The sequence below is a fragment of the Cygnus atratus genome, chromosome 4 (assembly GCF_013377495.2).
Source record: "Cygnus atratus isolate AKBS03 ecotype Queensland, Australia chromosome 4, CAtr_DNAZoo_HiC_assembly, whole genome shotgun sequence".
NCBI lineage: Eukaryota > Metazoa > Chordata > Aves > Anseriformes > Anatidae > Cygnus > Cygnus atratus.
In genome coordinates, this window is record NC_066365.1 from 29,865,050 (window position 1) to 29,880,124 (window position 15,075).

Below are 15,075 nucleotides of genomic sequence, written 5' to 3' on the forward strand. Positions count from 1 at the left end.
TAAAAACAGTTTCTGACATACAATAAGAACAAGCAAAAAAGTTATTTTCTATCAAAAAAATCTCAACAAACAGCTCGGCCTAAACTTATCAGAACAAATAAATTTTACCAAACTAAAAATGATGTCATAAAGGACACCATGTTATTTCAATACATTATGAAGTTTGTATTTTCTTTCCCCTAGAAATCTCAATTTTCAGATTTCCCCCCTAGAAATCTCGTTATTTCAAATGGTCCTTCAAGCAGTAGGGTAAGTTATCAAAACATTATGAAGTACTCTAAATTCATATCATAACTTGATGAGCACATTGTCACTACTAGCCATAATGTTTTAAGGACTCGTATTCCACTGAAAAACTGGTGAACGCTGATCTCAAAATAAGGAACTGGGTTCCTACACAGAAGGTGCCGTACTTATTGAACAACAAGTTTCAGCACAGAAGTAAATGCCTATGATACTGGAACCATATTGAAATCTAACCCTCTGAAGTCATTCAAAGGAATTAATTGAGCAACGTGATATGGAAGAAACTTTTGAAGCAAATATCTTTCCTGATTAAATACCAGAAAATTTGACCAAAGTGATATTTGAGGGAAGGGAAGAATTCTGGAGGTAAAGAAAACAGTTTTGTTTTCAGTTCTTTTTATCACAAGAAATTTCTCAATGCGTAACAGTGGAGACATTTAATAGCTTGACAAGACACATTCTTATCAAATGTTGGATTTGGTGGATGCTTAGTATTTACTTATTTTGGCATTGACAAATGCAACTCAAGTGCCAAAGATGGGATTCAGATCCTCAAATTTCTTTGACTGCATTTGAGATCTGATGTTAGTCAAAACTGTACTTTACGTGTTTTGGTACCATTCCAAAATACTTTATTCACTTGGGCACACTTTCCTCCCCTAACTTGGCAAGCCTGTGCCCAGTCCTTTAGCCTTTCAAATAATGGCCACATTATACTTCGGTAGGAGTCTATAAAATCTGACTGCTTTTTACCAGATCAGTACACATCACCAGAAAAAAAAAAAAGCACATGTCACATTTATCTTTGTGCTCACATTGTCACACTCCATTTCCCTGTTCTAGTGACAAAGGTACAAAACAACTACAAGGGTCCTTATTTTTGGAATCAGAAATCAAGGATTAAGTCCTCTATGTCATAGGAGAAATACATAAGTAAAATGTCTGTCAATCATTAACTATTTCATGTATACCCTTTGCTTATTAATCTGTTTTTGCTAAATCACAGGACAGCAAAGCAAGGAAGAAAGGTCAATCAGGCTAGGCAAGAGGCACTGTGCTGTCACCAAACTCCACACTTACTCCACGTTTAGAATATTATAGTGAAATTGCTCCAGCGTCAAAGCAAAGGCTAGGAGGCACTTTTAGTTGGAACACTGCATCAGCATCATCACATCACACTGCAAACCCACAAGTACATTGTTAGTGGACCATACACAGTAAGTTACAATACCTGAGGTTTAGTGCATTCCTGTGAGCCAAAATGAAATGAATGCCATATAGGAGGAAAGGAAAAGATGAACATTATCAGACATGCCATAGTACATTCCACCACTATGAAGATAATGTTAAAATTATGTTAATGAGGGCCTGCAGTCCCCTACGTGTTGGCTTCATGTGCAGAAAGCCATGCCACAATCGAGAGCACTGCATTTAACTTCTTGAAAAGCACAGCCATGCGTTTCCACTTAAGATAGTTTAATACTTCCCTCTACATTTTCATAAAATTTTCCTCAGAAAACACTTTCTGAAGAAAAACATTCAGAAACTATTGGAAATAAAGTATTAATAATTTAATCAACAAAAAGTTCATACTACATGGTAACTAAAGATTAGAAAATAAAACAAAAAAAAGAAAACTACACATTCAGTGATGATTTTGAGAATGCCATCAAAGCAGCTGTATTGAGTCTCACATATCTAACACCTAAACCAGAACCCATACACAATGAAGAGCGAATCTGAACACAAATCCACTGTATTCATCCATTTTCAGTCTGCCCTTTGACATTATTTACCGCAATATCTCTACATTTACATTTTTAATGCTGCTTTGTTTATTCAGAAGTAGAACTGAAGATGAGACCTTGACAGATGCTGACCAATGGATAGATGGGTGACAAGACCTCAAGATCTGTTCTACAGCGTGCTTTGAATTCCTACGTGTTTCCAACACATCCGCTTTCTTTAGTTGATTTTTCAAGAAATTAAGACTAAAAAATATAAGGTCAAGGGACAGGAAATAGGAAGGGAGAAAAGACAATGCAGTCTTTAACACGTGTGGTTGAAGCAATAGAAAAGGTATTGGCAATAGAAGTAAATGGGAGAACAATGTATATAAGATCACCAAATACTGTAAAAATAGAAAGGAATGGGCCAGCATGGAGACAGTCTTCACTACAGTGTAAAACTCATTTGAGTTTTATTTGACTCAATATTTGCTTTGAAAAAAAGCAGAGTGAGTCATACGCATCATATTACATTTTTAAAGCAACATTTGACTGTAATTATTACAAATTTTACAGTTTATTTGGCAATCTCTTCCAACTCAATATGAAATCCCTCTTGCAATGAATTTGCCAACACATACACAAAATCATTATGAACTCACACAACAAAACGGTACACAATGGGCTTTTGCTCTTAGTACTAAAGTTACACTTGGAAAAACTCATTATGTATACCTAAAGTGAAATTTATACAACAGGCATGGACCTACTAATGCAAATGGCACTGTGTGTAATCTAAATATTACCCTTCGTATTCGATAAAAATCACACTAGAGTGGCTTACTAAGCTCTGTACACATCTAACAGCAACAGAAAAATTCTTCCTGTGCTTGTAACTCCTACAAAGCACAATTCCACATTTTTATTTTTTCAAAAAACAAATCAGTAGAATGTTTCATCTTCAAACCAAGTGAACTGGCTCAATCCATAATAAATTTAGAAGCAATTAAAACAGCACTGAAAATTAAAGCATTAAAAGCTGTTGTATAAACAAAAAACAAATTGTTGGCATAAGACGTAATCATTCAACTCATGAGGAAAAGCCGGTATAATTAACAGGAGATGTAATCAAACATCTACACGCTTACAGACACACATTGAATATACAGGGAACTGGCAAACAAATCAAGGAATAAGGATAAAGGAAAAATGGAAAAAGCCTACAACTCTGCATTGGATCAGAGAAGGTATTTTAAAAACTAAAGCTCTAATCCTGCAAATGTATATGCATGTGGCTTACATTGTGCAAAACTGAGCCAAATGAACTCACTGAGATTAAATATGCACAAAGTTATTTATGCCCATGCCTTTATGGTTCTTGCAGATTTGGGGGCTTAAGCAATCAAGTGCAAGTCAAAGACAAACAGCTTTTCCAGTACTTTGCTTACATCTGTAATCAATACCAAACATTAATCTAGGAGAGCTTTTCCCAATTTGAAAGCCATATAACAAAACATTTTGTAAAGTAACATTTAATTATTATTTTGATCCCAAGAGAAAGCCTGCAAGCCTTCAACGTATAAGATTACTCAAAATAAAAGAAAGCAAGTAAAATGACCAAGTGATCTCCCTGATGAAGGGCAGACTATGTAGCTCACTGAAACCCATGTATATAAAAGGCTCTTGAGGCAGACCATCAATAAAAGGTTAATTTGACATTTAAGTTCTGGATTCCAAGAAGAAACAACAGAACTAATCCAAGAATTTGGCCTACTGCAATGCAGTACAGTCCTTTTCAGGGAACAACCGTTATCATATACATGAATGAGCGCTTCACCAACTGACCAATAGCACTGTTCACAATTCACCGTTTGTGCTGAAACCTATCATCAAAAGGAAATTAGAACAGTTTCTTTCACAATTCCAAATAATGATTCGAACACTAAGAAATAATGCATGACATTCACAGTCAAAAAAACCACTTTCAACTCAGAACTAAGATGTAAGCTGATGGAGCCAAATTCACAATATTTTAAGGGGAAACTCCTCAGCAAAAACACACATCTTTAAAAATACCAGCACATTTAGCCATTTTGACTTTTATTTTCAGTAGTTTTACTGTTTATGTTGTTGTGAAAGAAATACAGGCAGCTTACCGTATGGTAGCCTCTAGGTAGAGGTGGCTTCCCCACAGGATAAGGATCAACAGTATCAATAATTGTTTGTCGCTCCCCTTTTTGGTTGATTTTCCTAAATCTCCTTCGAGATTGCCTATGAGAAGCTTGGCGCTGAAAATATTCTTCATTTTCATCCATATAATCAACCTATAATAGATGCAAGGAAGTGTCATTTCCCACAAGAAATAAAACTGTTCCTCCATGTTAGAAATAAATCCTATTTAAAAAAAAAAAAAACAAACAGGGCAGTTAGCTGTGAATTTCTTGCATTTTCTGCATCACAAAGAGCGAAGCCATTACTAAAACAAAAAGAAAATCAAATGCCCAGAGGGACAACAAAAAAAAAGCAAGTATTGCTACAAACAGAAGCACTGAGTATGAGCATTTTTGGAAAAAATGTTTTCTCCCCCCCCCCTCAATTCTTCTCTTGCACAGATATAAACACTTCACCACTCAATACATTTTTGAAAAGAAAACTTGTATGGGACAGCACTTGGTAGTTTTCCTATTGACTTATCTTTGTCCCTTGAGATCTTTCCTAACCAACATAAAGCAAAGGCTTTGCTCTTCAGTAGGCAGCATTGTTTATTATTATTTACTTCAATACCTTGAGGGCATATAAAAAGGATTTCTACAGATTGGATCTACATAAAACCAAATCATTTCAAAATAATAGCAGGAAGAATAAAAATAACAATTAGGTATATGCTAATATAAAGCTAGGCTTCTAATTTTCAGATTCTTCAAAAGGCATAGTCCTAAGCTACTACACAATAGCACACTGTAAAGGAAATTTTTGAACTGAGAATTCTGGTTTTCCTGAAAGAGAAGAACAATCTTTTTATAGTAATTTGGCTGAAAGTGAATGTCTCTTCTGGGTTCATCCTACTAACAGAAACCTTACTCTACACTAACAGGGAAATGAGAAAAAAAATCAGCACTGGCCATACATTCAGTTAACTCATTCAGTTAACTCATTTTTCAGTTCGGATCCACTCTGCAGGGTTAAACAGTATTTCTGAAGATGCAGAGAAGAGTTTCAGGCACCTAGCAAGGGTCCTCTGTATATTTCAATACGGAAAAGAAATAGACAAAAACTCCCAAGAAATTGCAACAAATCCACCAGAAGCGTCACATACTAGTCAGCTCATGTCACTAAACATAATTTTCAGCATAGCAATGGGGGGGGGGGGGACAAATACAGTTTCTGGTTTTCCGGGAGATGGTAACATTGTCTGTCTGTACAGAAGCTTCCTTCTTTTATCTTCCTCTTTAGTCAGCTTCTTTCCCTATGCCCATTCTTTGTATCCCTCTTCCTCACAACTTATCGAGGTAGAAATGCACAAGACAGTCAGACATGCACATAACTACACCAACTATGTTGTACCCCTCCAGAGAACAAGCCTGGGACAATACAACATTTCCTGAACCTGTGGTCAGATACCAGTTACACAAACTGGCAAGGTAAATCAGGGGGCCAGTACAGGGCGATAATAACGGGCTGCTGTTGAATAATTTAGCCACTTCTAAACAAAGTAGAATTGCCGACAGCTTTAGGGATAAGGAAAAAGCGATTTGCATTTCTCACACATGCCTTCCATGTCTCTCACTGGATTGAATTAAATTCATAAGACAGTTTTCTGAGGTAGAATTGGAAGGAGAGACATGACCAAAACGTGACAAAAAGTTACCATTATACAAACACCTTTATCTGTTTAAAGTGAGATCAAAGTGCTTAGAACCTACAAAATCATGCCTGCATTTACAAGAAGGGAAGTTAAAGTACTTTTTAAGAGTTAAAATTAAGTAACTTCTCTCTTCTGTAAGCCTAAAGCTATACTACAACTTCCTGGGCTTCTCCAAGATTTACAGAAACTGTCACTTTTTAGGAAAATGTTTAATGTCACAGTCTATATTTGAACTAACATCTATATATGGCTTAGTAGTTGTCACACCAGTACTGTGAAATGATCACTATTTCAGCAACAGAGCAAAAAGCATTCAGCTCATTGACTGTGCATTTGTTCACATAATAGACCCTCAAACGAGGACTAAAAACTCATGAGCCCATGAGCCTTCAGGGACGATGCTGTTCTGCCACTGGACTACGACAGACACCACTAACAAAATAACTCATGTAGAGAAGTTGGCAGTACTTTAAAATATTCAAACTGTTTCCTAAAAACCTCACAGTTGAAAATAAATTTAATTCAGTCAAACAATTACTTAAACTAACTAGAGTTTAATACTTTAAAGCATTTACACTTACCAATGAGTAAGGCAGCATTAAAAACAAAAAAAAACTAATCCACTATTCTGCTAGCAAAAAACAAACTTCACAGCTTTACAAGAAAACTGCAAAAGTAAACGTAACAACAGTAAAAAAAAAAGATGCTTTTATCACTCCATTGAAGTATATGTGCAAGAAAAGGCAAGAAAGTTATGTACGATATCTTAGATTTATAAAGCTCATGTGGCAAAACAAAAGACTCCAAGTTTTATTGTAAACTGAAGTGTTACCAAAGCTGGTCTGTAAAATAACATCCTACTCTGAAAAAAAATGAAAGAAACTGAATAAAAAATATTCTTACCACAATCATTTCAGATGGCTCTAGAACAATGCATTCACAGCCACGCCTGAAGCTTCCTGCAGAACGCTTGCCAAAACTGAAGAACAAAAACACCTCCATCAGAACAGAAATCAGATCCGCAATGCAATCCATAGGCATATTTATATTTTAACAAATGATAAAGCATAGAAAGAATATATATACCTCTGTACAATGCAGTTCCATGTGCATGTCCTCCTACACAACTGTTACCCACGGACACCATGAGCAGTGTATTTTTGATTTACATAGTTTACTAAGAGTAACTGCTAAATAATTCCATTAGCACTAAAGCAAGTGTCAGTCAAGTACTGGGTACTTAGGATGCATGGATGATTCTGAACTACATTAGAGAGTTTGGTCTAGCGTCTTCTTCTGGCATTACAGTATTAAGTTACCTAAGCCATCTGCATTTCTACAAAGAAAGCTAACTAGCACACCACGAATAAAAAGACTGATCAACTTCAAATAGTTCCTTTTTACTCAAAATAAATTAATGAAATAAATATGCTGAATGTAAGAGTATTCCCAAATTGAATAAATGAGGGCAAAAGTATGTTCTGCCTTTCATTATAAATTCCCACCTTACTGCAATAATTAGGCACAATAATGTTTTTGCTTCCAATAAGATAAAATAGCTATTTTGGTTTCTACTTCCAAAGTGCTTGCCTCTATTAAACGAATGTCTCTCTCTCTGCAGGCTCAACCGCAAAGAATCCATGAAATGCAGCAGCAGAGGTGCAGCACAGAGCCAGTACATAATTCAGTGAAATACAAGCCCTCCTATGCTAGATGTGCAGTCAGGGTGGAAGAAAAGATATCCAGCTGAAGTTTTTTTCTGGAGTGTGTGCTTTTCCCCATCCCTCTGCACCTGGCTAGCTCAGACCTCTCCTGTTGCAGCCAAGATGATAGGCGACGTGGTAATTCTGGGCTCCTCTTGTAGACTGCCCTTACAAACCTGCTCTGAAATTTCCTAAGAGCCAGCCTAACCACTTAGCCTCTCCCTTTCTTCAACCCGGCACTGCAGCAGGCATGTGAAACCTTCCCATGCGCAGCTCACCGAGCATGGTTTCAGCTCACCCCTACGTTCAGGGCAGATAGCGAGCTATTTGGTACGTACTGAACTTCTGAAGGTTTCTCAGGCTTTTCAAAAGCCATCTTTGTTTGTCCATATTCTCCTATATCCATACTCCTCTCCACATTGGGTAAGTGTGTGTGGGTACCCATTTTTTCATACAAAAATAAATGAGAATGCAAGGATAAAAGACATAGGAAAAGGGTTTGAAGAACTTCAGAAGGCAGTTATTACAAGCCAGACTCAAAGATTTTACAGTTTGAATTTTAACCAGTTACGTAATGCACAGGCACAATGACGCACTTAAATTGTCAGTGAGTAACTTTTAAATATATATATATATATATATATCCCGATAAGCAAAACGGAAGAAGCTCATATACCATTCAGATGAGCACGTCTAACCAGTTTATATCTATTCTCCTGTCCCGTCTGGCGATTAGTGGAAACAAACAATTTAACTCACTACCCCAAAGGCTAATCTCTTGACAACAGCACGTTTATAACTCAAAAAGGCGGCAGTCAGATATTGAAAAGAAATGCCAGCTGTGCTTATTCATCAAAATAATAATCGTGTTTAATGGTACATGGGACTTCTACAATAGAAAAAAATTTCCAGAATACTAAGCCTCTTGAAAAGAAACACTCAATAAAGAAGTCTCTCAACAAAATGCATATTTTCCTAGAGGCAAACACATGCTTCCTTCTACAGTCCACCAACAAAACACAGGGTGCTCTACTCCACAATGCCATCTTGAATTTTATAGAATTTCAGCTACTTTTAAAGATAGCAGAAAATGAAGCCATTATCTTGATTCATTAGACCATTGAAAAAGTGACAAACTTATTTTCTTGGTCATTAACCTGATCCATAGGCACAGTTTTTCCTTAAAATCTCATGGGGGAAGGGAGGAGGGAACAGAAAGGGGAAAGTAAATCATCTCAATGATTGAAAAACAGAATAAAAAGTAAAATAAAAGTGGAGATTAGGAAGTCACTTTTTTGATATTCTAACTAAAACCACAGAAATATTCCCTTTTTTTCCTTGCAGATGCTCATTCCCTCTTTGCTTGCAGCCATTAGTTTTAGTCTAGAACGCGCTACTACATTGTTTTTTGCTAGCACATTTTCTAGCCTTACAGAAAACACCAATTTCAGCTGAAAATGCATACACACTTCCCCCCCGACAGTTTCCTCTTCTCCTATTGCTGTCTGTAAGAATCAACTTTAAACTTCTGCACTTTGCTAATCACTGCTGCCATCCAAAAGTTTCAGGCTTTAGCAAAAACAGTAGAAAGAAAAAGCAGCATTTTGGGACATCCTGTTCTACTCTTCCCAACTTGTTTGGATTTTAACCCTCAGCACAACGTAACAGGTAACCAACATATTAAGACAGAAAGCACGCGTTGAATTACTGCAGAGAAAACTCTAGATTTCTGTTCCCAGAAGCACACTAAGTCTCACAACAAATAACCACGTCATTGCTGTTTCGCTCAGATTCCTACAACACCACATTTGTCAGAGCACAGTGCACCGCACATGCATACTGCCTTTGACCAAAGACCACAAAGCCCTTCACGCTATAAACAAACCATAAATTTTATTAAGTATTGCATGCAAGAAGACAAGTAAATTAAGGCCAAAAAAAAGGACAGAGAACATTTTAAGTGTTGCAGGTCTCTCCCCAGACACAACATACTAGCTAAACCCCATGACTTTCAACCTACTACTGAAAACACATTATCAGTCTGGAACTCACGTAACCAGTGAAAAGGAGGAATCAATCTCTTGTGGCTGCCCACTACTTTATACACTCCAAGAGTGTCCAGCTCTGTCTGTGGCAGGACATCCATCCCAGTGATTGCACGCTACCTGTTACAGAGCCCCACTTGGGTAACTACACATAGTCACACAAAGGTGCGATGACATGCAACTTCGAGGATACTGGATCCTACCGGGATACTAGAGCACTGCCAATCCCACTGTTTCAATTCAGAAGACTGATATCAAAGTAAGTTTTTATCAAAGTTATTTTGTCAGAGCTTGGCACAAAAACAAAAATCAAAGACCAAACAGTGACGCTCCTTTGCTCGAAACCCCCAGGTGCAGTAACCAGCCACTGCATGGAGGAAGCCACCATGACCTACACAGGTTGAACAGCCTGCAGCCAAGTGGGTAAGCACATCTTCATGGTTCTGTGCCCAAACTAATAGGTTCTGCAGTCAAGAACCCCTTTGAAAGTGAGAAGCAGATCCAGCCAGCTCAGTGGCAGAGCCACACAAAGACGGTCACTGCCCTGCATCTGCACGTCAGCCGGCTCGAGGGGTGCTGGGTATGGCAAAGAAAGAGCAGGAAACAAAGCTTGTGGAAGGGCTGACATTATCTTCACAATAGCGGCTGTTTTAATAACTGCTGCTAGGTACTGTTCTCTCCAGATTTTGATGCTAGACCAGACTTACCATATGAAATGAGTTAGACTGCATGTTTGGTGATAAATCTAGGTAGTCAACAGGAACACTCGCTAGGTGAAGTAAAATGTAGAAAGCCCTCATTAGCTGATTTCAAAGGACTACGGATTTGACAAATTTACTTCTTTCCTTACTGTAGTGTGAACTAAGACTATGAATATTTAATTTCATTAGGAAACTTAAGGTTAAACCACATTTTTTGTGTTTAAAATGCACTAGATCATTTTACATCATACGCACTTCACATTTGGCTGCATCATATTCCTTAAATCATTTCAAATCAAAATTGTCTTATTACATAAAGATAAAATCATCCTACCTAAGCCTTATTAATTTCAACTCCTAAGAATAGCTCATTTGTAGCTAAATAAGTGATGCACCTGAGAGAACCCCAGTTATGTTCATAATAATTTCACCAAAGAAAGCTAAAGCAGTTTGGGATGGTGGCTGTCATTAGGGGATGCAGAGGTTAACAGTAATTTAGACAGCCAGAAGGCTGTTGAGTTAGGATATTGCTGCCCCACCTAAATTCCCCAAAGAACCTTGTTTTGCAGCAGTTCTTCCAACACTTCTTTCCTGCTACCACATAAGTTCTGACTTGAGGCCCCCTGAGTGCTAAACTTCACAGATGCTTTCCTCAGTACCTGTCCTGGAGGCAATTTCACTTCTGGAGTCCTTTTATACCACAGTTACTTTTATTTCCCATAAAGCTACTAGATGCATGATGTGAATACAAATCTACATTAAAAAAAAAAACTTAAAGACATACCAACCAATTTTATTTACAGGCATCTACAGTAAATCTCAGCATAGCAATTTTGAAAGTGGGTGATAAAAAAGCCTCTTAAAAAGGTAAATATTCTCCCCAAGCAACTACTCCCTAACTATAATATTCCCCAAAACAACTGACAAAACTTAAGTCTAATTTGCTGCTTGACTATTCGAAAGCATGATCTCCAAATAAATTCATTATGATTAATTTTTTTTCCTCTATATATATATATAGAAAGCAGGTGCCTTAATCCACAGAATTTCCATTTCAATGGAAGTTTCATTTCCATTCTCATGCTTTCTAAAATTAAGCTTACACTGACTGTGTGTGCCAGTTCCTTTCTCCATAAGTATACCTTACTACATACACTTTTTATATTGAAGACATACACCTCAACAAAAGACTGATGTGTACACACAGTTTACAGTGTGCTGGTTAAAAGAAGACAAATTTCAAGTGAAAGCTAAGGCTTTCTGTGCTTCCCAAGTTTATATTTTAATTTTTCATTAAAAAGCCTTTACAATTATGAAACTACAATTAATGCAAATATGCCAGTGGCTAACAGCAAAATAAGAATAATTTAAGATCACCCTTCAAATTTATTAGGTTTACTAATTAAAAAATAAAAAGCACCTCCATTAACTGAAACATCCAAAGCTAAACATACCACATTAGTTTTCATAAGGACTTACATATACAGACAGCCAAGAACCCGTGGGTATTTAGGGTGACTTGCTCTGCCTGCCTGTCCTTTCACTGCTACCATGACACTGGAGAACAAAGCAGTTTTCTCCAGACCTGAGCCCTCCATTCCCCAGGTCCCCAGACGGCCTCTCACGCACACCAATGCTCCTTCTGATGTTCTCGGGAAGGGCGGCAGCTACCAGGCAGGATGTATTCCCGCATCCACAGCTAGCACCGTCCCCTCACTCCGGGCCTCCACATTCCTGGTTTCACGTCAGCCTAGTTCCCAAATGGAAAGTTATTTCTTGGCACTGGAATGTAAACACGTTCATCAAAAGTGATGTAAAATCTGAAGAAAACTCCACTGACTATGAACACCAAGAGAAGGATTCTGAGCTACAAATCCTTTTTCCCTTTCTTTTTGAGACCAAAGACTGGTCAGAGGAAAAACCCAGTTTGACTAGTAACAACTATTTTTGAAAAAGGATATATAAAACTTTCATTTTTTCCCCTATCATAAAAGCTTTTTTACATATACATGTATTCATTGTCTTGTATCAGCTTACAGTAATAATTAATTCATGTATGAATTACCTGTGTTAGTGAAACAACATCTAAGTTTCACAATGAAAGCTCCACAAATTATGGTGGTCATCTATGCGGTCCACTATGTCAACTTTGGCCACGATGTGCTTCAGCACATTTTTAAGTGCAAAACACTGTTACAGTTTCATGTTTTCCCTCCTGCCAATGACCTCACCGAGACCAGCAGCTGCTCGCTGCCACCCGTCAGCTGCTCTCCGGTGATGCAAACACCAACACGGACAGGGTGGCTGAGCTGACAAATCCCAAGGTCAAAGCCCGATGTAATAACATTCGACTCACAAAGCCAAAAGGTTTGATTCAGCTCTAAATTCACACTAAATTCCTGGATGAAATATTGTAAAGCAGCATTTATTTGATGTCTAGACGGGGAAAAAAAATGGGGACTCCATTTTCTGTCTGTCACTTAGCAAGATAGTAAGGGATTCAGACAAGTTCTCCCATCTTCCCCTCCCCCCCCCTCCCCCCCCCCCCCAATTAAAACCACTACTTCTAGTTTTTATTTGTCCAGAATCTAAAAACCAGCCCCCTTTTAATAGCTTATTCAAACCTTCCTAGGTTTAGCTGGGTTTCACACATCAGCACGTTAGATGAGATGAAACCCAGATCGTTCTTCCACCCAATTCTCCCTTGCCAGGGATGAAGAGGGGAAAAAAAAGTTATGATTTAGAAGGGCATATACACGCACAAGTCATCCCTAGAGGAGCACTTAAGTGTTCTGAAGGAAACTAAATTTGGCGTGGCCAGCTTCTGACCCCTTGGAAAAGAGGCAGAGCCCTTCATGCATGCAGAGCAGCTCTGGGAGCAGCACTCTGCGGGCAGGAAAGGCAGCACTGGGCTTCCCCAGTTACAGCTGCACACTGGAAGCCATGAAAGCACGGATTTGTCAACTGAAAGACAGTTATCTTATCATTTGAACTCCTGTATAATATAGGCTGACTTCTCTGATTCTCACTGCAATTAGTGCCCGTCTTTTAGAAGTAAGCAAGTATGCAAAAGTGAAGCCCCAAGTTGCTCTTGTGTTAAATATTATTTTAAAGTGTGACGGTCATCTGCATATCAAAATCAACAGACTCGCAGATTAATAACAGATTCAGTTATTATTACATTTATGGCTCTTTTTCAGCAGGTTCAAATACCTTCTTTACAGAAATGCTTTCCAGCTGAAAGGGAAATTGAGATGTTGGCAACTGCAATGAGCTGAAAAGGCATTTGCAGACCTGTCACTGTTTTCAAATCCTGCAGACATGAGCTCACTACACACTACGGATAAGGATGATTAGACTTCTCCAGTGTCATGTGATAACTCCGATGTTTACAGTCTCAGATACCACAGCTCCTGTATCAGGGAAGGGACTCGCTATGCCACAGCTATGTACATGCCACTTCACAGTACCTGGGGTGCTCAGAAGAAAGGAAAAAAGCCTCAAACATCACTGCAGCTCTTTGCTCTGTCTGAGACCCAGATTACCAACTGTCTGCGTGGTGCCAGAGGAATTGTGGTATCAAGGTAAGCAACCCTGGTGCTACAGCAGCGGGGTGTCAAGCAGGGATGAACCCAGCCAGTCCTACAGAGGGTGCCTGACAGTAGTCAGGCGGTGTGAAGTACGCTGACGTAGGACATTTAAAGCATATTAATGCTTTAAATAATTCCCAGTGAAACTGAGTGAAGATTAATTTGAACAAGCTGAAAATTTTACTGACTTTCTTTAGTATTCTGAGTATGTTTAGTCAACGTCCTTGCAGATGACAGACTTTACCTATGTAATAGAGTAACATTTATTTCTTATGCACATACAACCCAGATCAGAGGTAGCATTAACCTGGTAAAGTACAGCTGACTACTGAGAGCACTTCAAAAGAAGTTCCTAAAAACCCACAGGGAATAAGTGGAAATTAGATAGAACCTGAAGGTTTGCTTCCAGGGAAAAATCCCTTCAGTCAATCCCCAAACATACGCCTTAAGATGAATTTCATATAATTTAGTACAGATTACTGTTTTTAAAAGCTGCCTAGTTTTAAAATCCTACCCAGTTATTAGATTGAGTATGGTTGTGATTTCAAATCACAAATTTCAAATTTGTTGCTTTTCACTTTAGCTTTTTATAATGCTACCTTAAAAACTAAAGTTAAGCTGAAACGGTTAAAAATCCAATCTGAAATTCCCTGAAGTGCTGCAAAGAATCCTATATTGTTTCACAGATTTGCTGTAGATGATGGTAGATGTTCAGGGCCTTTATAGCAGCAGGTGATCACAAATACTTCTCAGACTGCGATACCACTTAGGGTTCTTTTTATGACCCTTTCATATACACACTAACAAGAGAGGGGCATTTATGAGATTTCTCTGTGATATTCAGTATCTGTACTTGCTGTAGCAGTTCAACTTTGCAGCATCTGTAGTACAGAAAGCAAGAAGGCTGGTACCTCATCAGAGCAGTTAACAGAACAGTTCTCCCTTTGGAAAAAAACAATCCTTATTTTATTTTTAATTCTTTTAGAAGACCTCGTATTACTTTGTCTTGGAAAACATTCAAAGATCAGAGCTTTTTTTTTTTTTAAACCGGATTTTTTTTTTAATTCTGTAATTTAAAAAAATATATATTTTAATGAATGGTTTGAACAAAGACTGCTTTGTTTATACTTCATCTTACTTAATGACGTCTGTGTTGCCATGAAGACTGCTGTGACATCACAAGATCTATATAATAGTC

General features: G+C 37.9%; 1 protein-coding gene across 3 annotated transcripts in view; it reads right to left on the reverse strand.

The window, feature by feature from the left end:
• The window catches only part of RAPGEF2 (Rap guanine nucleotide exchange factor 2), a 183,401-nt gene that overhangs the window by 82,519 nt on the left and 85,807 nt on the right, over positions 1 to 15,075 (reverse strand). For all 3 annotated transcript variants that reach the window (XM_035546916.2, XM_035546900.2, XM_035546907.2), the window contains exons 5-6: positions 6,742 to 6,817; positions 4,130 to 4,297 (exon numbers count right to left, since the gene is read on the reverse strand). In XM_035546916.2, coding sequence (XP_035402809.1) covers positions 4,130 to 4,297; positions 6,742 to 6,817 — 244 coding nt within the window. The remainder of the gene's footprint in view (positions 1 to 4,129; positions 4,298 to 6,741; positions 6,818 to 15,075) is intronic.